Source organism: Platichthys flesus, chromosome 24, assembly GCF_949316205.1.
Source record: "Platichthys flesus chromosome 24, fPlaFle2.1, whole genome shotgun sequence".
Taxonomy (NCBI): domain Eukaryota; kingdom Metazoa; phylum Chordata; class Actinopteri; order Pleuronectiformes; family Pleuronectidae; genus Platichthys; species Platichthys flesus.
Window position 1 is genome coordinate 871090 of NC_084968.1, and position 24640 is coordinate 895729.

Sequence of the window (24640 nt, forward strand, 5' to 3'; positions counted from 1 at the left end):
TGATAATTAATGATGTAGGTATTATATCATTGGCATGTCACTATCAATAAAAAAAATGACATCATAATACGTCATAAGATCAGAAATGATCTACAGCTTATTTGATTGACCATTAACGGGACAATATCATATGTTTTCCTATTGCTTTACCCCTGCTGCAGAAAATAAAAATGATAGTGAAGAATCTCTGAATTTAATTATTTGGATTAAATCTATATTATTATTATTGTTATTATTATTTAGGCTGTTGTTAAAACAATTATTATTGAATTTTGCCACTATCATTTATAATTACAATCATCGCTTTCATTCTTATTTTTATGAAAACAACCAGTCTGACAGAGCTTAAATATAATGATGTGGCAAAATAACACACACCTGTCCAGAACCTTTTCCTGGAGCATAGTGGCTCTGTGTTTATTATAATCAAAATACTGTAACTTGAACATGATGCAATTATCCAGTGAAATGCACTGATTTCTGGGCTCTATTTCAAGATGCTGACAACGCCTCTGATCACACGCTGCTGCACCACGTCACTTGTACCAAATTATGGCAAAATGATGTTTTTAACGAGATTTGTTTTTCACATCAGAGAGAGAGAGATAGAGGGAGAGGGGGCGGGGTAGGCGTGACACAGGCCTGTCTGCTCTTATAGTCGAGAGGAATGAGCGCGTCTCAGTCTCCGATGAAATGTGAGCGGAGGATGCTCCTGCTCCAGATGCCCTGCACTTCGTCCTCCTCCTCCTCCTCCTCTTCTCCATCTTTTTCTACTCTCACTTTCCGCCCTAACGCCTCCTAGGCCTTACGGGGACGGACAGAACCCATCCAGGGGAGGATTTACGCACAGACCCGAGCCGGTCCCGGACCTCCATTGGCAAACATCAGCGGGTACGGGCCTGTTTATGTTCCTTATGTCTTAGACAGCAGCTCCATCCACAAAGGAGCTGTCTATCCACTGCTCTGCCAGGCAGATGATGGAGGTTAAAGTCACTTTTTGAATCTGTGGACGTTCAAATTTTCACCTTTATTGAAGCTGACCCGAGTCTTTATGAGGTAATTTGATTGGAAAGTGATGTGAGCAGATTGCGTTCTCATCAGTGGCTTTGGAGTCTTTTATTATTTACCACTTCATCACCGCTGCTGCTGCTGCTGCTGCTGTTTGTGTGCGTGTACGTCGGGGGGAAATGTGTGCGTAAGGAGGGTGTGTGTACGTGCCGACATATGTAGTGTGCGTTGTCTGTGCGGTGGATACCCCTGTCTCTGTGTACAAAGCCATTCTGCAGCGTGCGCTCCACAAATGGCCAATAGGCTGTTTATGTCACCAGACGCTGATTCCATTTGCCAGGACGGAGAAGAAAGAGTCAATTTTGCGTGGACACTAATTTCCCCATCCCTACTCGCCCGTGCCAATCCTTCGCATATGGCCAAATCCGATCAGGTTGCTACATCACCACGTCTTAATAGAGGAGGAGGAGGGATGGCGCGGGGAAAACGCAATCCACTGCAATCTGCACACACAGAGCAGAGTGAGAAGAGGAGACAGAGGCCATGTTTGAATCATCCAGGAGCAGAAATGAGCATCCCTGATCCATTTTCATGTGAGATCTCAGATTCTGGGTGGTTTTTTAGGGCGCTCTGAGAGGGAGAGTCGTTCAAAATGGCTCACAACACTAAACGTAGTAGCAGCGCTTGGGTGTTATTCATCACCCTACAGTATTACAGTTTGCAGAGTAATGAGTCATATTTTTAGCTTGCTGACATGACAGTGGGCCAATAACAAATACCCTCAGTGGTGACAATGTGGATCATAGCTGGTGCAGGTTGCACCTATTTGGAGTAAAATATTTAATAGTGAATGCATCCGCTGTAGCCCACCTCTCTATTAATTGCTATGATTCAGCTTTCATGTTTAATTTGGAGGTGCTCTATATGTCTGTCTACAAGAAAGCTGAAAACCCCAGAATTTTAGAATTTTACTCAGAAATAATTTAATATTTCTAACTTATGCAGTCAAAGCCGAGTCTCAGTAAAGTCTGTAAAAGATTTTGGATTAAATAGCTTGTCTTGTGTTACTTATAACAAATATTTGAAATTATTATTTCACAACACTCTGGATTTTTGTTGCTACATCTTTCCTCAGTGGGGGATGAACATTGTTAGCTGACTTAAACACAGTATTACATCACAGAGTCAGTCAGCTGAGTTCACTCCACTGTACCTGCACTTCTGTTACAGTGTGTGTTTGCGGCATGAAAGGCTAACTTCAAAGGTAACCTGTTGTCAACAAATGCCTGTCAGTGAGCATTTCTCTAACTTCTCGGTGTGAATACTTTTCAAAACTCCGCAGGGCACATTTAGTAGCTATCATCTCTCTTGATGTACTGTTTTTAAAAAGCTGAAAACCGTAACTGTGGCGGTATTAGTGATTGTTTGAGAAAATAGGGTTATATTTGTAGTTGCTGTAACAGAATGTCATTGATACTACCATTGCAGTGTAGCATCAATAATACAATACCAAATGTAGTAGCAATATCACAGATGTTACAAGTAATATTGCCAGCAACAATAACAGTACTACCAACACTGATAGTAGCAGAAGGTAGTTGGTATAATTTTATATGGGCATTACTTATCAGAATCTGACTCATATATTGGCTGAACAGATTTATCAGCAGATTTGGCCTATCACATATCAGTATTGGTATGATTTTACCACTTTTTTCTCTGTTAAATATATTTATCATCATACAGTCCCTAATAATGTCAATACATTTGAGCCATAAAGAGCAATAATTAATTTGTAGTTTTTATTATTTTTCGGGACCTGAAACATTTTTGTTCAGTTGCTTATTTAAATTTCTACAGACTTTGTTTTTGTTCCCCTTTTAGTCCAATTGCTTGGACTAAAATTGCTTGGACTAAAGCTGCTTTTGAAACCATGCATATTCATTCCTCTATAACGTCAGAATACAGCAGCTAGTGGTTCTAAATAAACAGGTGGAGTTAGAACCTTCTTGCAGTTGTTGCCATATTCCCTCATGTTTACTACTGTGTTGTAAAACTGTTTAATTTATTTCGATTGTTTTTCCTTGTTTGACTTTGATGGTGGCTTTGAAGTCTGTTACCTACCATCATTTTAGGCTGCTTGACATTTTTTTTATAAATATAATTTCAAATATGAAACAGTCCTTCTTCTAATAATTACTTCCTGTTCTGTTTCCTCTCACTTCTATTCTGTTGTCAATGCATTCTTTCTTTTCATAGCAGCTTCATTCTAACTCATCTGGATTTGTTGGCTGTTTCCTGACTTAATCCAGGAGCTTAGATGGTGTGGGGGTGCAGGGAATTTCTCTTGACCCTCCAGAACTATGTACACATAAAATAACCAAATTAATGAAATATAAAAGTTTTTTTCCCCAAAAGAAATGAATGCTGAGAAAAATATGCTTGGGGTTATCAAGAAATTATGAAAATACAAAAATAGATGAATCTCAAACAAAGAGAAAAGATGCTACATAAAGACGTTTTCATTCATTTTGTAATTACTGCCCACTTGTGGAAGCAGGCTGTTACCTCAGGACGCTAGCTCTGAAGTAGAATAATGTTATACAAGTAGTACAGCTGCTTTGCAGAGAAAGTTAAGTGTGTATGTTGTGTGCCAAACACGTGGGCGGAAATACGGTAGTAATAATCTAAGTGATCTAATAATCACTTAGATTAATACTACTTAATCTAAGTAATCTAAGTGATAAGGCATGAGTATCATGTCCTTATCAATACAAAAGTAAGTATGATTGCAAATAATCATATGAGCAGGTACCAGTAGCAACTATATAGATAATAGATAACAGTCATAGTATTATTGTTGTTAGATGTGGCTTCTAACTTTTTTGGTCAGTGGATTTTCTTTTTAATTCAACTAATTTAATAGCGGTGCAATTACTTCAATTGTGGATCATTATATAAATGCTAAGCTGTCCATTATTGTAATCCATCTGTTTCTAGAAATAATATAGCTTGTTGCAAGTTGCATAAAATAGAAGTATGGGCTATAACTAATTAATAGTGAGCACTGTCAAGCAACGCATCAAGGTTTCTCAGACAAATACATGATCATCCCAATCTCTGAAACCAAAGCTTTGAACAAGAGGAGTTGTGCGATTTTGTGTGGCAAAAGGATGAGGTAACACAGCAGCCCACCTGTCAGGCTCTCACCGAGCCTGGGGGTCAAACTGAGAGGTGGTGAGCCTGCAGTAACAGAAAGATTAAATATAACTCCAAAATAAGTTGTCAGTAATATTTTGCTGACAGCTTAGTGGTCTTTTAAGCTCTGGTTGAAACTCAACTCAATAGGAGTCACTTCACCTCGAGCCTGGAAGCAATTGTCATCAGTCAGGTTTGATTTGGGAGCCTGTGACTTAATGGAAAGATTGTCAACACAGGCATTGGGAATACAAGTGTACGTTGATACCATTTGTTTACCAACTGAGAAGACATACCGTTATATTGTAAAAACCATTCCCTGCACCTTGTTAACAGCCAACCTGTTATCCGTATATGGAACGAGCGGGGGGGGGGGGGGGGGGTTCATTTAGACCTAGAATGACCTCAGCATTTTTATTATCAAATGTCTTGTGACATGACTGGCTTTTCGTGTCTCTTTAGCTGTTTTCAGTCATGCACTGATTTCTGGAGGAGTAGGAGATCCTACGCAGGACCGCAAGTGAGTGGGGGTTTGAATTACGTTTCTGCCAAGACGGATGCAAAAAAAAAAAAAAGAAGAGCTTTCGGTGTAAAGGGCCGACGCTGATGTCAATGTGCTGTTTACAAAAAAATTGATCTTTGCAGCTGAAATAATACGTATAATACTTCCTGCCTCTGCCGGCTGTGCCCCCCTTCACCTGAAATCTGCTGAGATCTCTGAGTTGTTGCAAAGGTGTCTGAGTCGAGAAACTCCTGCTTCGTTGTGCGAAAGGTAACCGCCGCAGAAATTCCGAGACCAAATTCTCCGGACATTGTGTTGAGGTCATGTCTGAAAACGGCTTTGGTGACTTATTTTTGTCATTCTATGTCTTTATCTCTCTATCTGAGCACTTCCCAATTACTTGTTAGTTTTTCCTCTTTTTGTTTGGTCTTATTGTATCCCAGACATCAGGGCATTTTAGGAGCAGACAGGACTGCAGGACACACACTGTCACAGCACAGCAGCCACACACACACACACAAACATCATGCTTGATGAGTGTATCACCAAGGAGGGAAACTTCTGGATTACTTAATTTATGGATTGAGCATGTAGATTAAAGATGCAAACAGAAAGGCTGCTAAAGTGTTAGAACTAATGATGCTGCTGCTGCTGCTGATGATGATGATGATATGGGGCTTTGCACAACTTGCATGCTGGACACAGACGTTTACAATCACAGTCCTATATTATAATTTCTGCACTTTGTTAATTTTGACCAAATACTAAATACAAATACTAAACCAGTTAGCATGCCAACATGCTAAACTAATTCATGAACATAATAATCATACAGTACCTGATAGACATAATCATGACAATTATCATTGTGAGCAAGACAACATGCTGAGATTAGCAATTAGCTCAAGGCAGTGATGCTCCAAAGGAGAGCCAGCAGAATCAGAGAGGAGAGTCATAGGATTCAGAGATGTACAAAATTTACCTCACAAGCTATTTTTAGCATATCATTTCTGGCAACTTTCAATGCCAGAATGATATATAAAATTAGCTGGTAATAGATGCATGGCAGTTTAGGCTTGAGACTAAATTCATAACAGAAAGTCATGATGTGATTTTACAACAAACGGTAGAGCTACACTGGACTTTTAAGGCTCCATCTTTATTAGATGTTGCTAGACAACCCTTGTGAGTTGCAGTACAGAGACTGATGATGTCCCCAGTCCCAGTCCCAGAAGCAAAGCTCTAATTCAAGGTGTGGTGTTGTCAACCACACCTTGAATTATTGAGGAGAAAAACAAAACAAGTAAAAATCATTCAAAATGTGGGTTGGTGTTGAAGATAAGATTTACCCTTGAAATATCAGTAAAAAAACACAACAAAACGGAAAAGCATCATAGGTAGGAGAGAGAAAGAAACTGAAAGGGTGGAGGCTTGATTGGATAGTGTAACACGACTGTTCATAACATGTCTGTAGGATTTGTACAATATCAGTCTTACATAATGTTGAGTAGACATACTCTCTGGCTCTCGTTGGTGCTTTCAAAGTAAGCTGTTTACGACTAACCATTGCATAATTTAAATCTGCTCTTATTAATAAGATTAAGATGCATTTATTAGTCCCAAACACATGCACAGACATGCAAAGGGACACTCATGCAGGTAGGGAAATTTAATCTCTGCTTTTAACCCATCTGGTGCAGAACACACAGAGCAGTGAGCGACCATGTACGGCGCTCAGGGAGCAGATGTTGGGGGAGTAAGGTGCCTTGCTCAGGGGCACTAGATAGGGCAGGGAGACTCTTGGATTTTTGGACAGATAAATCCTGGTTCGTCTTTTGTTGTATCTCCGTGGAGTCGAACCAGAGACGAACCAGAGACCTTCTCTGCCCATAGTCCAAGTTTCTGCCACTAGACCACGATGATAATAATATTACAGTTAATCAGATAATCACCCAATCTAACCATTATCCAACCAAAAGCAGCGTTGTCCGTTCCAGGAAGCCAAACCAATGCAGGCAAAGAGAGTGGAAGAACTCCATTGAAACAGGTTGAAAGGGAGAAATGGTGTGAGGGTTGTCATGAGGCCATAACTCACTGCAGAGTTCATTTGTCAGCTGCAGTATATTTAGCTCAGTTCATTTGTTTCAGGAAGAGACATATTTGTCATATTTGTCTCTTCCTGTCCTTCTCTCTTTCCTCTTTCTGTCTCCCCCACACACTCCACACACATTTGCCCCTCCTCTTGAGTAGGCGGTTAGAGAGTGAAAGCTGGGAGAGAAGGAGAGGGAAGCCAGAAAAAGAAAAGGGACCACAAATGTCTAATAAGAACAGGATGGAGGGTGGAATCATGAGCTACAATATCAAAACCATTGATAGAATGCATACGACTTTACAGGCATAACATTTGCATGTTGTCTGCTGTAGCTATGAAATAAATGCTACTAATGGGGAAATTATCACGAGGAGTTTAGTATATGAAGTGTCAAAATAAAGTCAAAATCATGACATTTTCCCAGAGCCCAAGGTGACATCATTAAAGTGTCCATTTGTTTAAGCAACAGTGTCTTTGCAGCAAATCTCTGATGCTCTAAGACACCAGATTATTACCTATTCAGAGTCTACAGTTTGACATGGTAAGAAGTCTTCGGTGAAACCTCGAGAAACGTGGCATCCAAAGCCGTTTGCAGACACGATCTTTGGGTAAAATCAAGAGAATTGGCTACGGAGTTGATCCGGAGAAGCTGGCAGCGGCAGACAGGGGCACAGGAAGTGACGTATTGAGGAGACCACGTGATTTTGTCACAGCACCCTGAAAAACATCGTCAGCTCTTATCACCACACACTCTGTTGAAATCTTCACACATGCACCTCCTCCCGCGGAAATATGGAGAAGCTAGTTTGCGATGTTATGTGATATTTCCTCTGTAGTGTTGTGTATTGTTATCTAATGTTTGTACCACCATGTCCTTTAATCTGGATATATATAAATAAAAATAGACCTGTATTCGGTTTTTCACCTGCCTGCTAGATTGCTAAACTAATTAAAATAAGTGCAGAATGGTAATACTCCTGAATTATGTGTAGTTCTGTTGTGATGTGTACATAATACAGCATGTATTGTGGCGTGCAAGGTTTTGTTACATTGCTTTATGCATTACTTGTGGTTTATACGGAGATAGATGTTTGTGTATGTGAACAGCAGTGCAGTATTATAAAACTCTGATAAGGTGTGTTGCGTGGTTTTGGTTGGCTGCAGGGTTTGCAGGGCTTGCAGGGCGGTGTTGTGTTGTGTAACAGTGTTTGTGTGAGAGTGGGTTTAGCCAAAGCAATGTCAGCAGCAGCACCTGTCGTTTCTACCACAGACCCTCCAACCACTCCACCGAGGACTGCTCCCCTCATCTGTGCTCTCTATTATTCCCTCCTTCCTTTGTCAGACAGCTCTCCTTTGTTTCACCCCCCCCCCCCTCACTTTCTCTCTCTCTCCCCCTCTTTCTCTCCACCCCCAGGATGTGGCTGTGGCTTGATTAGAAAAGGCATGGCACAGAACAGGCTATCCATCACTCTGCCAAAGCCCACCATTTCTGCACATGCGCTTGCTGACACAGTCTCCAAAACTCACAAACACGTGCCCTCCACCTCGTTCTCCTCTTCCTCGTTTCCCTTTTCTCCTCATCCTCAGCAGAGACCAGGTTGTTGTTGTTTTTTCCAGGAGACCAGCAGCATCTGACAGCTGCCTCTCCTTTCATTTCCATCCCTCCCCACTCCTTGCCCTTCAAACCCGCACTCCTCCTACGCTGGCTTCCACTTCCACCTCCTCCCTTCCCTTCTCATCTGCATCCATTCATTCACCCCTTGCAGTCATGTCTGTTTTTATAGATTTTCCTCATGAAAATGTTGCCTCTGCATTGGAGAAGCTGAGAAAAGAAAAAGTGCATCCATTGCAACTAAATATTTTTGAAATTCTACACACATACTCAGACAAGGAAGATTAACATCTATATTGTTGTGGTATTGTGATATTTTAAACCAATCAAATTATCAATGCGTTATATCGACCAATGCACAAAATCAGCATACAATCTGACAAAAGGGTTGTCATTTTAAATGCACAAGAGTCTAATTATTTCATATACAGCCACAATATATACATATATTATTATTATTTAATTCCTAATTGTACCTTTACCCGTCCACATCTAAAATGGGCACTTTAAGGTAAGGAGTTTTCAGAGGCTATGATCCAATCTGACAAGCTAGACATTGAAGGTACACTGTCAGGGACCGAGCAGGAAGACCAGAGAACCACAGAGTTTCTTTGAACAAAAAGTATTTTTTTAATTCAGTTTCCATTAACAAGAAGGAAAAAGAAAATCTCACAACCGGTAAAAAGGTAAATCATTCCAACTAGCCTCAAGTAGCAGCTGGCGACCAGTCAACAGCATCACAACAACAACATGACTGGGAGATGGGAACATATATGGTGGCTGGTCAAGCCACTCAAAACAAAGAGGGGGATACACATAGACATACTAACATTGAAAACAAACTACAGCCACAACATCACATCCCAGTATTAGACCATATAATACTAACCTAGGGAAATTAATTAAATATAAATATCGAGCAATAATTAAAGATGTAACAATTACAAATCGAGATAAGGCAACTTATCTTCACACACTCTTGTACCTTTTCCTTTTTTTCAAGAACTAGATATATTTCCAACAAAAGTGGTCACATTTTGTACCAATGTTAAAACTTGGACAAAAGTAGGCTCAATAAATGACGGTACGAATCAATAATAAATGATCTACCATGAAAGCTGTGTACAAAGCTATAAATTTGACCTTGAGTATTAATACTCCAGAATGCAGCTTTGTTTACAGATGGACTAGCAAGGACATTTTAAAAAATGACTAAGGGACCCATGTTAAAGAGTAGCCCTAAGATCATAGGAAGGAACTCATATAGTAGCACCAATCCAATTCCAAGCTTGTTAGGAGGGGTTTATTCCTTTCTGTTAGATTGACACAATGAAACAGATTTCAGGCAGAAGGAGGAGGAGCTTTAGTCAATTGTCTTCCACTGACAGTCATGGATGAGACCTGCTACATTGTGTACAGACAGAATAGGCATGCACCCAACACCATACCTGCGGTGCTAATTAAAGGAAGAGGTCAAAGCAGGCATGTGACTAATTCTCAATAAAACACTCATTACAGCTTCTTTATCAATGTCATCCACAGCAACCCCTGGCTCATGTTACAGTAAGTAAAACGATCCAAATGAGCTCAACGTGATATAGTGTATATATTAGAAGTTAAGAAAAGGTATTGGAACAGATATTGGATGGCCAATAAGTATTAGCAGAAAAATCAGTTATGTCAGTTCACTTAGTTTTCCAATACAGGCTAATTAACAGTTGTGTTGGGAAGATGTATTTTAGGATCTTTTTTTTTAAGTATATTTTTGGGGCTTTTTATTGCATTTAATTGATAGGAAGGAGAGCAAGCTGTGAAGGGGGGACAGAGAGAGACTGGGGAAGGACCTGCAGGAAATGGCCACAGGTCGAAATCAAACCCAGGTTGCTGCGGGTTGAGGCCTTGACTTGTTGGGGCGGCACCTCTACCAGGTGAGCTATACACCTTATTTAGATCTTTTGATAAATCATTTGGACTCCAAATACACAAAAATATGAGCGCACTGAAAGATCCCCACAAACAACACAGCAGTCTGCGATCCAGAGGAAGCCCGGCCTCCACTACCGCTCAATATCCAGCCTGGGCAACGTTGAGCCGGGGTAATGAAATGGCCACTGGCTGCCTGAATCTGCCTACCGCCATCCGTCATCTGATTATAAGGAGGTATTCTCCTCATCTGGCCTCTTTTGATGGCCAAAATTTAATCTGGTCTCATAGTGGCCGTGTAGTTCCCTTCAGGGGTAGTGTAAGTCTGTATGGGTTGTTTTTCTGTAGATGATGATCTAAACTGCCTTAAAAAAGGAAGTTAACAGGAAGGAAGAGGAGTGTGTCTAAGCTTGGGACAGTGTTTTCAGTATTTTCATGTTTACGTTCCCAGGGCGATTATCTAATCTGGTCAAAGGGAAAACAAAGCTTGTAAAGCTTTGTCATGCTTTCGCACTTCTAGCTTTCCATTGTGTAGGTTGTCTCGCCCACTTTTGATTAATAATAGGCTTGAGCATTAAGAACTGGCTTGGAACCTATGTGAAGAGACAGGGATTTAGGCTTCGTTTGACTTGTGCAAAGTGAATGTTGAAATATCCACTCCAATATAATGACTAGTGACTCAGCGGTAGAAATGATCTCATCTTTTTAAGCAAAGTGTTCAAATTGGGTATATCCTCCTGCCAGTTTCTTAAATGCTGATCATTGGGCATGTTGTTGTATTATGAATTTCTATTTCAAGTGAATTGTGATTTGACGAGGTTGTAACTGAAAGACCATAGCGACAGAGAGCTTGTTGAAATTAAAGCAATGGTGAACCTGCTCCTCGTCTCTGTTTGGTGATTTGAAAGGCTGCACTCCCCTCGGGCATTGTTTAGTATCTCAGATATGGCTGTTGTCACATGATGGTTGCTGTTAACTCTAAGAGCCTGCGAAGAGGAAGAGGACTCTTTTGTCTCTAATACTCTCTGGGCTGCATATTACTCACCTGCAGTCAAGAAGTATAATTCATCACCGCAAGTAAAAATGGCACGGCACATGCATCACAAGGTATTAAGAAGGTTCATAGATGCAGGTATCTGTGGAAAACGTGTGATCCCCTTTGCTCATCCAATCCGATTAAGACAGTAAAGGCCCTGGGTCAGCAAACAGAAAGCGCTTCAGTTGCATAAAGAGGATGACAATTATCACAAGAGCCAGCATCACTACAACCCTGTAGTAGTAACACACATGCCAAATACTCCTGAATTTAGGGGTCATTAAAAAATAATTGAGCCAAGCAGGGGGGTAAGAGTGCAAAAAAAAAACTTTGCTATTTACAAGAAGAAAATCAGAAATTCTGAAGTCACAAATGGATGAGACAGTTTGTCGGACCACAATAGAGAGATGCAAAGATGTTGGTTATTTCTACAGCAATTCAAATGGAATGACCTTTATTTCCTCAAGGGTCGTCCTCTAACAAGAAGGTCAACCACGTTCTTCCCTTTCTGCAAACCGAAATGTCCTTTGGGAAGATACTGAACCCCAAATTGACCCTGAATGAATCAAAGTGTTTCCAATAGATGCACTGTATGAATGTGTGTGTGAATGGGTGTATCACAATAAAAGTAAATAAAAATAAAAGAGCTTTGTGTGGTCATCAAGACTAGAAAAGTTTGTTTCCCTGTTTGACATCCTGCCTTCTTTCCATTACTATGTCCACTAGTCTCCAGGTTCATTCAGCCTCCCACCTGCTCAGTCATCCAGTCCCATTCGCAGCCAGACCTCCCTCTTCCTTCTTTGCACTACGCCTTGACCTGACAACAAGTCTCCACTTTATTACTTTAGCTGTGTTCTGCATTCCCCTATTCAAACAAAACCAATTAAGATTCTGGACTAAAAACACTTCCTGCTAAATCCAATTAAAAAGTATACTAATCTGATTAGATCATGCTTGTGTCCCTGCCAAAACAAACACAATTTTGTTTTGTTTTGTATATTTTTGACTATTCTGACCTTTTTCTGACTATTCACTTAAAACTGTATGATTTTACAGTCTAAATATATCATCTATAGTGAATATAATTTTTTTCCAATAAGTTTATCATTTTAATTCTTCACTAACAGGTGGACTGTGGTCTGAATCTGAACCCTGACACCTTTCTATTAAGACGTTAACCTTTTCAGTAACATATTTTTTTTACATTTGTTTAATGTGGGACAAAATTACAGTGTCATCAGAGAAATATCTGTTGTACGCTGACATTTTAAAACTGCTTCTTTTTGGTCAAGTAACAGTCAATCTGCAAAGTGCAAAATGAACAAATACACAGTATATATAGATAGATTTCTCTAATCAGGCTTTAAGGATTTCTCCACAAGATTTTCTGTTTATAATCTAATGATGAAATTGCAAAGTGTGAATATACACCACCAATTAATAACCCATTTTCCTCTAATTTATCATTATACTGTTACATTTTGTCGGCATGGCTCTGCTCTTTGAGTGAACCCTGAAACCATCCGTGCAGTGATAAGCATTCTTTTGGAGAACAAAGCCCCAGGATATACATACACAGATTACAGTCCATTTAAATCAACAATAGCAAGAATACAGCACGTTATGATTGGACGTTAGTGCTCGGTTGGCAACCAGCAAAGCATGAAACAGTAGATGGCAATCAGCTAATGCAAACTCTGATGCCAACACCTTCAAGGCTCCGTTTTGTGATCCTTAGATGTGTTCAGACAGAAATCCAGAGTAATTCTCACCTTATGAGTATGCCTCCAGTCTCTCCTCCTTCCCTCTCATCACTGTGTGTTTATAAAGTGGAGTTGTTAAGCCCTGAAGTACATGCAAATTTAGATTGTGTGGGTTCCATTCATCAGATAATTAGTGAATAGTGTTTGCTGAGAACTCTTTTAATAACAGTAGACACATGATACCTGATGACGTACCAAGAACTTCTTTCAGCTATCATCCTGTCTTATTGTATATTATTTTGGAACATTTAAATGAAATGTCTTCCTCTACACAACACAAGATTTGATGTGTCTCTCATTCGCTTAACACCTATTCTCCCCTCCCCAGCAGCGAGCCCCAGTTGTGGCCGGTGGGCATGGTTTTGGAGGGCAGCTCAGAGGCGCTGTGTCCCCCCCCATCTCTGGAGCTGCGCCCATCCTGCAACAAGAGCCAGTCCTCGCCTCCTCTGAGCACCAGCTCACAACCCCACGACGTAGTCTTCCCTGAGGACAAGGAGCCCGTCAAGTACGGCGAGCTTATCGTCTTAGGGTGAGTTACTGTTCGTGTTACTGCTGCTGTGTGTTGTCTGTATATCTGCTCATAACTCACTATATGTTTGTGATATGAATGAGTGGGTGCCATCACAAGAAAAAGTTCTCAAAGACATACCTGTCTAAATAAAGTGTATAATCTAAGGTTAAATATATAATTTAAGGGACCCAACTCAGGACCCTAATTAAGCCGGATCCAATCTGTTTGGATAGGGTCTCATTGTATTTCTGTGGGCCTCAGGTCTATATGTTTCGACCAGGGTTCCTTCTTCTCAGTAAAAAGCTGCACTTTGGGTCCAGTAGGTTCTCCACACTTAGATCATGACCAAAGACCTCTGGAATGTTTCATGAAGTAGCGCTGAATTCTACTGAGGTGCCGTAAATATAGGTCCTCGTACATCCACCTCATTTCTAGTAACTGTGTGTGTAAGTGTGGGTCTGTGTGCGCGTACATTTTCAACTGCTTTACCAACTGCTATACTCTCAAGCCTGTGTTGTAAAAATCCTGCTAGTGTCAACTGTTTATTAAAATGTTACTTTCTGTTTATTTAAAGTGCATATATTATAAATCAACCTGAATGTGTAATATACCACAAATTCATACCAAGATTGGTATCAATCTTTTCATCCATGTCTTGGTAGAAAACTGATTGGGATGATTTTACTATTTGTCACTGGTATTTGCTAGGTGTTTTTGTACTTGCAACTGAAGCAAGCCAGGTGTGTACGGAAAGCTAGGCTAACCACATTCAAATTTTAGTGTCTGATCTATTCCTTTACAAAATTAGCAATCCAAGTAGTCTGCAAATTCCAGTGACTATAGCCAAACAGATCATATTCAAGGTCGGCTTCGGCCCAACAGCCTTATAACTTAGTTTGTAGAGCAGATCACCCCAACCGGACGAGGCAGATGGTTTCTTCCAGGTAAAAGGGAGTTTTTTCTCTCTCTTGTGTTGTTATGGTTTCTCCATAATGTTGTAAGGTCTCCACTCTACTACTTGAATTACCTTGAGATAATGCATATTGAGATTTGGTGTATATATTATTGAATTGAATTGATTGGATTCAGTAACGTAGGCAGTCCAGGTGAAGTATAGACTATATTCATCTAAGTAAGTTAATCAGAGGCAAAAGGGCTTATTTGACTAAACGCAAAGAACAGTGAGCCACTGTGGCAAATCCACCCTTAAACTCCAGGAGGAACCACCAGAGGACAGAAAAAAGATGTGATAGAGTAAACACATGTGTGAGAGAACAATATGTCTCCCAGATGCTGTGGTGCTATTCCAGGCAGAGACACAGACATATGCTTCCACTCCTCCACCTATTGATCCATGCATTAATGGATGATGAGCATATCATGCGTCTGCGGTGAAGTGATCACAAATGGACAGCTCTAAGTACATCGGTTCTAATCGAGCATCAGATAGTGTCTCTATACACATCATCTTTATCTGTGAATGGATCTGACTTCCATGCACTACATCCAAAGCAATATATTTCCAAAGACTGTATTAAACCAACTGTATTGTCCATTTTAGCAAGCCTGACAAACAGGATGTTCAGACCTGGTATGTATCTCTAATCACATGTGGACTCACCATAGACACATTGAGGACACATTAGAGATCCGATCTCTCAGACCACATTCATTTGTTTTTTTTTCACAATATGATGGTAATTGTGTCCTGGGCCACATTGAATGATCGGCTTCTCATTAGTCGTCCTCTGATCCACAATAATTTCATTATGAACCAAAGTATTTTTACACTTCTCAATGTTTGACCGACATCACTTGAACTGAGTGTGAACAATTGAGAGTTGTACACTTGTGATTGGATCACTTTAGATGCATGTTAGGCAGGAAAGAAACCAGTATGGAAATAGATGTTTTTATTCTTTGTCATGCTCCAATTTAAAATTAAATACTTAGTGATTTATTCCATAGTGTTACATGTAAATTTAGATTTTAAATACTTTTAAATAATATGGTTGATGTTTTGAAGCTGCTATAAAAGTGGTCTGTTTGGCTATGACTTACTGATCCCAGTGGCTCAACATACACTGAAGAAGGACAGCTGTATCATTTGTTGTTTAAAAAACTAGGAGACCCAAATGGCAAATGACAAGTAAGTGAAATCTATTAATGAATCAAAATTATACTTTTGAATGATACATTTAGGAAATGATATTCCTATGCTTCACAGGCACAATGGTTCACTGGCCAATGGAGACAAGGGTCGTAGAAGAAGTCGTCTGGCCCTTTACAAGAGACCCAAAGCTAATGGGGTCAAACCTGATGTTATCCACAATGTCTCAACACCTCTGGTGTCAAAGGTGAGGAGTCGTAACACTTGTGTCCTCGACTAGTCTTTAGTCGAGGACACAAGGAAGATCTACTATGAAGTAAATCTTTGAATTTTTTAACTATGCATGATCTTTTTTTCTGACATTTCTGACATTGTGACATCACTATGAAGTCACAAAATGATGTCATATAGTGAACCATCAACGTTTGGAACTTATAACAGTAGAAACACAATGTTCAGCTTACTGAGATCAACCATGCATTGTCTCATAAAGAAAGACGGAGAGTATTGTATTTATAATTCTGTACCACTGCTTTTAGGTATTGTAAAAAGCTGTCATACAATGTCTTTTTCACTCTGTCATAATAATATGTTTTAATGATAAATGATGTCAGTGAGATGGGTTGTTCCCCCAGAATAGGAATTATCCTCTGGATACATTTTCCAGGAGGCCAGACCTTCAGCTCTCCTTGCCATAATGTCTTTTCTGTTGGCAGGCACTCAGCAACAAAAGCCAGCACAGCATCTCCTACACACTGTCACGAAGCCACTCTGTCATTGTGGAGTACACCCATGACACCAACACAGACATGTTTCAGGTTAGTTTCTAAACACACACACACACACACACACACACACACACAAGCACATACACACACATGCCAACTCAACATTTTAACTGTGTGACCTATTGTATAAATATCCCTCGGCGTCATATAAGTGACAAGTTGTCGGATGAAATCATTTAAAGTGATCATTATGAAATACCACAATAGAAGAAGGAATCACACCTTGAAAGTGCCTTTTACTTTTACGTCCTTTACTTTACTTCTGGAGGGGCTGTACGTGAGAAGATGTTCGAGTGAGACTCTTTTCGGACAATCACCGGAGTTTCTAAGGCCAGCCCCCTAATCAATATTCCGGTGAATGTCTGTAGGAGTCAATGTCACATGGGACAAATGCAACAATTGGAAAAAACCTAAAGAAAACAAATATATCTGCAGGAAAAGGCGTCGCCATAGATGTAGAAGACACAGATGAAGATGTCAAGAGAGCTCTTGTGCCCGATTCCTGTGTTGATGTGAAAAACATGTGATCTCTACAGCAGAATTAATACTCCATCATGTCTGGCTGCTGCATCACCCCTCACCTGAACGCTCTGGAGATATCTCTGTTGTTCTAAATGCATCTCCTGCTGTGTTGCTCATGTGTGAAGGGCAAATTCCAGATTCACCACCACTTGTCCAGATTATGTCTGAAAATGGCTTTTGGTTGAGTGCTCAGTACACAGTAATTCATACCCCACGTCAGTAGAGAACTGCTCGTTGTGGTAGATCATGTTGCAGTGTGAGAAACACACAAACAAACAGGGTAAAAGCACCACCTGCTCCACTCTCCTAGGTGGTAAAAATTCCCTGTGGCCCTAATGCATTTTCCCCTTAGACCTCAATTATAAAGGAGACATCTGCACAGATGAGAAGAGTCTAAGCTTTAGGCTATAACCAAGTGCTGACAAGCTCTGTACACACAGAGATCTTGCATGAGATTTATATCATCTTCATTATGGAGGTAATCTGTAAGCAGATTTGTCAGCCTACGCAAGAATGCAGCCTCATCAGAGAGCAGTGAGGGACAGGAGGAAGCCCAGGAAAGAGAATATCTGTCAGGAAATAAGACAACAGACTCAGGAGATAAAATATACAAGAGAGGATGAGTCAGACTTATCTGCCCTCAGCTCACAGTTGTTTTTCACACCACCTTATTATCTCATCATTAAGGAGATCCACACAAAGCTGAGTCTCCAGGAGACAGAATCAGCAGGGCTTCAGTCCAGTCTATCAATGTGTGTTATCTCACTACTGTGTTAAAGGGTCAGGTCACCCACAGACAGAACATATACTTTCTCTCTTAACTCTGGTGGTATCTGTCCATGCAGATTGTGTTGGTCTTACTTTTTTATGGTATGAAATAACTACCTCCAGCTAAATTAAATTTGTTCTGCTCAGGTGAAACACAAACCAAACGATGTTAGATTAATTCTAGTTTATTTACCTTTTTAATGGATTTTGACTGAAAACCCCCACAACCTGGTGCCACCCGTAGCATAGCAAAGACTATTTATCAGCTCATCATACTTATAGCTAACCAGCTAGCAAGGTGCATCTGTAATTCACCTATATGTGCTACAAATTGTGATGCTGATTTTGACTAGCAAAAAACTGCCAGAAAATGTAAGGGGGAAACTTTTTTGTATTGTATTTTTGTACAACTCAGCAATTATAAGACATTTTAGATAAACCAAATGTCACTATTAGCCTACATGAACGGAAATAAAATGACAAGTTAACAATCTTAGGTGCATCCCTCTTTCCTGGCTGATTTCTTAGGTGGCACAGAATCCTAACATGATTGAATGTTGTTAGTCATCGAATAACCTAAATGACAATCTCTGCCATCCAGCTGGCAGGGAGATAAACCCAGTTGTTAAAGTGATCATAATGCTTTACTGAGGCAGTGATCTGAAAATAATGAAAAAAGAAAACCTTTTCCCTGACATTACAGCTGCTAGTCCAGCAGTCTCACTAGACTTAGCTGAGCCTGAAGTAGGGCGAATTTCAAAAATGTCTGTTAGGCTGACATCAACAGGTTACGGAGGTCAAGAGCGACTTCAGATCAAGTCATTCCGACCACCTTCAAACACAGGCACTGTCTGGCAGGGCACATTTCCAAAGGCTCAAGTTCTATATTTTCGAAAAATGGTGTAACACTATATACTTTAGGATAAAATTACCAAAGCCCAGTAATTCCTCTCCAGCAGCCACTCCTGTCTCAATCATGGCATGTTTTTAGAGCATTCACAGGTCTTCAGTAAGCTTTTAATCACACAGTGTCTGCCGTACTGTACATCACAGCTGAACTGTCAATAGCGCTTTGAGTCACCAGTGAGAGGAGCTTACCGGTTTGGCTCACTATAGCTACAGACATGGTTCATTATTCTGAGGGGGGAATCCACTAAGTTCCTCTTGAGGATTCAGTGTTAAAGATGTGGTTGATCATTTACTGACCACCTTTACAACGTGGTTCCATCACAAATCTCAAAACCGGAATAATTACAACCAAATCTATCTTCATAGACTGTTACCACAAAAGATAAAGGGCAATATCTGTGTTTGTCATTTGAACGAACTGAAACAGATTACCTAATCATTAGTCTTAATGTGTCTGCTTGAGGATTCTTTAGAGCTGTTCATTTTTGATATCAGTGTTTCTTTGTCTTGGTCCTCTCTCCTCTTAGATTGGCCGGTCCACAGAGAGCATGATCGACTTTGTGGTGACGGACACGACAGGCAGTGGCAGCAGTCAGGGTGGCGGTGGTGGTGCGGGAGGGGAGGGTGGTGGCGGAGGTCAGTCAGCTCAGAGCACCATCTCCCGCTACGCATGTCGCATCATGTGTGAACGCAGCGCTCCCTACACAGCCCGCATCTACGCTGCCGGTTTCGACTCCTCCAAGAACATCTTCCTGGGGGTGAGTGTTTTTCCCACTGGGTGACCGGCTTCTACTGGTTAACTCGACCATGGTTACCATAGCAACCATAGTAAGAGCAACAGCAGGGACGTGACTGTGCCACCCACGGGTGACATCATAGCTGTGATGCTGGGTGTCAGTGCATGTGACCTGGCATGGGAGAGGAAGGAGCTTTGTGCTCTGTGTGTGTGTATGTGTGTTTGTGTGTGTGTGTGTTTGTGTGTGTGTGTATGTGTGTGTGTCTGGTGAAGAGATGTGGTGGTGATGGTAGTCATGTGTGTTATGAGTGTCTCATGTGGTTACTGCTTCTGGTTGTCATGTTACTGTCAGAGTTACCGCAGAGACATGTGCGGTTCCATCACCAGTAGACATGATACATGTGATAACATACACTCTATATCAGTAGGTCTTATAACACTGTATTAATGCTGCTGTATGTAATAAACCAAATACAGTAGTTCAGGTGTTTTGAAGATACGTTTTGTCCAGCGTTACAGTTAAGATAATATCATACTGACCAAACTAAATGACATCTTTATTAAACCACGGTGTAGTGATCCTTTAAGGTGATTTGTCAAAACAAATGTGTCATGTCAGAAAAATAACATAGCAGTATTATGTCTGTATGTCATGACAATAAATTGCATCATGGCTGCTGGCTCTGCTGTGGAGGGGAAAGTCCCACAAAAAAGCATGACTTCAGTAGTGAGGAAGAATTTTAGAGCTGAAACCTCAGATTTGGAACAGGCCACAGTCACATGTTGCATTGTACAAAAATACTTTAACTGCAAAAGGAGACGATATGAAACAAACTTATTTCACCATTGGTAATGTGACGTACGTGCAAGCCAATAATAGCTCCATTCTCGTGGTAGCATGTCTTCATCCAATGCAAGATTCCGACAACTAGGTCAGACATAACACACAAACATGCAACTGGGGTGTTACTGCCCCAGCCAGTGAAACTTAATTTACACTGATATGGAGCAAATATTTCCTTTTATTCAAGATCAGTTCTCATTCGGGCTCTGTTCATCACCTCTGAGCTCCACGACGGATGTGATGCAGATAAGACAGTTGTTGTGAGCCATAGATAAATTATGCATGTGTGTATTAAGTAAGACCTTAAAATAACAGTAGCCAGACATATGTCCATTCGGTATTTGATTCCATAGGCCTTTTCAGAGCAGACATTCAAGTCATTTTAATTAGTTCAGTTCCAAATCACAACCGAGCCTGCATTTGTTGACAGTGGAGAGTAAAACATGGCACATGAAAAGCTGACAATGTCTGTTGAATTGTTATCCCACTAAACCACAATGACTGTAAATTGTCATGATTTACAGTCATTGACAATTTTCAAAAATTACAATAATTCTTGAGGAGATTGCCCCCGGTGGCTGGTAGCAGTATAGGTCATACACCCCACCCTCTCCATGTAAGAAGATGCAAAATTAGCGTTACTCTGATGAATGTTCCATGTTCAACTGTGTCTGTCTGTTTACTGCTTGTCAGGTGGAGCACAGTGGGTTTATCAGAGCTGTGGGATACAAAGCTGATGAGAATAGCGAGACTCAACCAGAAGAATAGGGTCGCCGCTTGTAAAACCAAAACAATAAGTCGAAAGGTGCTACAAAGCTCTGTACAGATTAGAGGAGATGTAGAGTTTATGACAATGGTGGATTAATCACAGGAATGAGCACTTTCCCATTACACATCACCATTTGAACCATTCCTGACATTAACACACTGATTAGTAGAGCTTAACATTTGCTCTTGTCTAAATGATGATTTTTTTTTCCTCAGCAGCAACAACCTCAAAAATATGTTTTTATATCTAAATCTCTACGTCTAAATCTGTATGTCGCAATTTTCTAACATTTTTACTAAACATGCCAGAAATGTGTTGTTACCTCATGAGCTAATTTGTGTTTGTATTACACCCGGTCATTCTCTTGGGGAATGGGATTATTATTTGGCGTGGGTGCTCTGCTTTGCACTAGTCAGTACAGTAGTCACTCTGTACTGAGCTCAATATAGAAGCAGAACAAATGCAACGTAGGCTGTTATTTTTTTTCCGCCTGCCACCTCTGACATCCACCTCCACTGTATCACTCCGGCACCCCATCACTCCCCTAACCTTTACGTCTGCCTACTCTGTGTGTGTGTGTGTGGGTGTCTCACAGGAGCGCGCAGCCAAATGGAGGACGTCGGATGGCTTGATGGACGGCCTTACCACCAATGGGGTGCTGGTGATGCACCCAGCAGGGGAGTTTGTGTCTGAGCCGGCTCCGGGCGTCTGGAGGGAAATCTCAGTGTGTGGCAACGTCTTTGCCCTGAGAGAGACACGCTCTGCCCAGCAGAGAGGAAAACTGGTAAGAGCAACAAGGTTTGGTGGGAAAACGAGTCCCATGTTTGCTGTAATATGATCACAAGGGTTAAAGTTACTGCCCCAGACTTGACCAAAGAGCTTGAAACCGCAGGGAGTTCTGTGAAAATTGGTTTGTCACAGCTGCACATACCAGAATAAGGATGAAGAACAAAGATCGGTATTTCATTAGTATGATGGTATGCAGAAAAGATTCAAAATTTAACGCTGTGTACCATTTTGTGCATACCATTACAAGGACAGAGTACTGAAAGGAAGTTGTTACATTTGTCATGTCAACGAATCGGTAGATCTCCATCAGTGGACTATCATGAATATATGACCTGGGGTAAGTGGGCAATGGGCATGCCAAAATATTAACTGTTGTGCAGCGCTAGTGTAAATCATAACAGAAATAAAGAACGTCTTTCCCTGCAACAAGTCAGCTTCTCTAGTTTTCTCAGAAGACAAAGGAAGGTTTGAGCTCCTAAAACGCCTCAGGGCCTTATCTTAAATCCTACATTACAGCTGTATCTTCAGGGTGTGAATGCAAAAGGTGATTTTCTTCTTAATTGGACAAAACCCACCAATATGCGCCCCCAACAACACATCGTTTCTAGGGTTGCATGCATCTACACTACTGGATTGTTATCTGGACTGAAAAGTTGGATCAATGTATCCCCTCTTTTATAATACCAGTGATGTCAGTGACCAAAATTGATGTACCCTCTATTTCTACCCTGCTACATCAACTTCTTCTGTACTTCTCTTAAGGTTGAAAATGAGTCCAATACCTTACAGGACGGTTCACTGATTGATCTGTGTGGGGCTACCCTGCTATGGAGGACCCCCGCCGGACTGCGCCACACCCCCACTCTCAAACAACTGGAGTCCCTTCGCCAGGAGCTAAATGCTGCCCGACCACAATGCCCCGTGGGTTTCAACACCCTGGCCTTTCCCAGTCTGGCCCAGCGTGAGATTGTTGACAAAAAGCAGCCCTGGGTCTACGTTAACTGTGGCCATGTGCATGGTTACCACAACTGGGGCTACCGCAAGGAGAAGGGCCCAGCGGGCCCTGGGGGCACTGCACCGGCCAGCACTGGGGAGAGGGAATGCCCCATGTGCCGGCGAGTGGGCCCATATGTGCCACTGTGGCTGGGCTGCGAGGGAGGATTGTACCTGGACGCCGGGCCGCCCACTCATGCTTTCTGCCCCTGTGGCCATGTATGCTCAGAAAAGACAGTGGTGGGGTGGAGCCAGATCCCATTACCCCATGGCACCCATGCCTTCCACGCTGCCTGCCCCTTCTGTGGTACCTGGTTGACAGGGGAACAGGGCCACATCAAACTCATCTTCCAAGGCCCTGTCGACTGAAGCCCTGACTCGGGAACCACTCAGAGGACAGTGATGTTGGATTGGACAGAGGTGAGACAGAGTTAAGACTGTGTGCTAGAACAAAAATCTGAACATTTCAAGTATGAGGTAAAAGAGAAAGCACTGATGACAAGTACAGTGAAAGGACTGTTGATATGATGAACTGAAAGCGACCTGCAATAGTAGATGCCAAGGCTTCACATGGACTAAGAGGTGTATGGAGGAGATGTAAATAAACTGTGTTGAAATGAAAATGTCTTTAGTGATCCTTTCTTCTCTTTCAGTAGCTGCTTGGCCTCAATGTTTAAGTAGCTGGGTTGCTCATCATGTTGATCTACAGTAGGTATGAATGAGCTGTCAATTATAATTCTAGCTTACTACAGGAGGTCTAAAGCTAACATACTTAAACAACTCGCCAAATGAATTAATGAGAATCAGGAGCACAACACCATTACGAAATAGAAGGGGGAAAGAAACAAGAAGGCCACATAGTTTGGTAACAAACTCAAGTGGTTTGTCAAACTTAGGCCTCATTCCTCATTCATTTGAATCATGAGGGAAGTGCACTGTCGCAGTGGGAATCCAGGGAGTCATTCGGACACGGTTGAGAATGTGGCCGGATGTGGAAGAGAAAATGTGGGACTGTGGGAAAATGATAACCCAAACTGCCCGCTGTAAACACCCATCAGAGTGTAACCATTTAATATAAATAAAAGGCAAAGGTTCGTCTACGCATCTTCCTAAAGAATGCAAGTTTGAAATCATGCGTGTCAATCAAGCTAAGTTGTTCATGTCATGAAGTGGATTGAAAACAGATGAACTGATTTTAAGGGGCCAGTATACTCTTTTTACTTTTTGTCCACTGTCATTCCTATTTGAAACGATACTGCAGTGGTCATTATCTCTGTGACAGTGGCTCTTCAACCCGCGAAAGACAACTTGGTCAACTCCGAGACATTTGCTTGGCTGTTGCTTGCATGCAGATGGAGAGATCCTGTTCCAGAGGTTACTACCTGGTTCACTACCTGCAAGGCCTCAACAATCCAGCAGCGGGCTGTTCTATACCCATCCCCATAAAGTGCAGGCTTGCTCTCAGCTGGATGAACATTGAGGCCCCTGCCTATTAGAAGCCCTCCATCTGTAGGTGCGGCCAACACACAGACTCTGGGCTTAGAGACACACAGTGTCTCTAAGCCTTGCTCCCAGATTGCAGTGCCCCCATTGTGCTAAAAATAACTCAAGGTCGCCAGAAGCCCCATGCCGCCTCACCGGGAGAGAGGGAGATAGAGGCTGCACACATCACCTATTCATCACCTTCGGAAATGTTACACCAACACAGATTGAAGGCTTGTCCAGATTCAAGAACTCCACAATGATATTGCACAAACTGCACTTTTA

General features: G+C 41.4%; 1 protein-coding gene across 4 annotated transcripts; it reads left to right on the forward strand.

The window, feature by feature from the left end:
- The first annotated feature begins 685 nt into the window (after positions 1-685).
- On the forward strand, positions 686-23496 carry peli3 (pellino E3 ubiquitin protein ligase family member 3). 4 transcript variants are annotated; one of them, XM_062383958.1, is made up of 7 exons: positions 686-891; positions 13463-13663; positions 15873-16002; positions 16472-16573; positions 19270-19500; positions 21687-21875; positions 22643-23496. In XM_062383958.1, exons 2-7 carry the CDS (start codon positions 13491-13493, stop codon positions 23240-23242), a joined length of 1425 nt encoding a protein of 474 aa, XP_062239942.1. In that variant the 5' UTR covers positions 686-891; positions 13463-13490; the 3' UTR covers positions 23243-23496. The 4 variants fall into 4 exon arrangements, with proteins under 4 accessions (XP_062239942.1, XP_062239943.1, XP_062239941.1 ...); XM_062383959.1 differs by having other exon boundaries at positions 13466-13663; XM_062383957.1 differs by lacking the exon at positions 686-891 and adding an exon at positions 914-1056.
- Positions 23497-24640: the final 1144 nt, after the last annotated feature.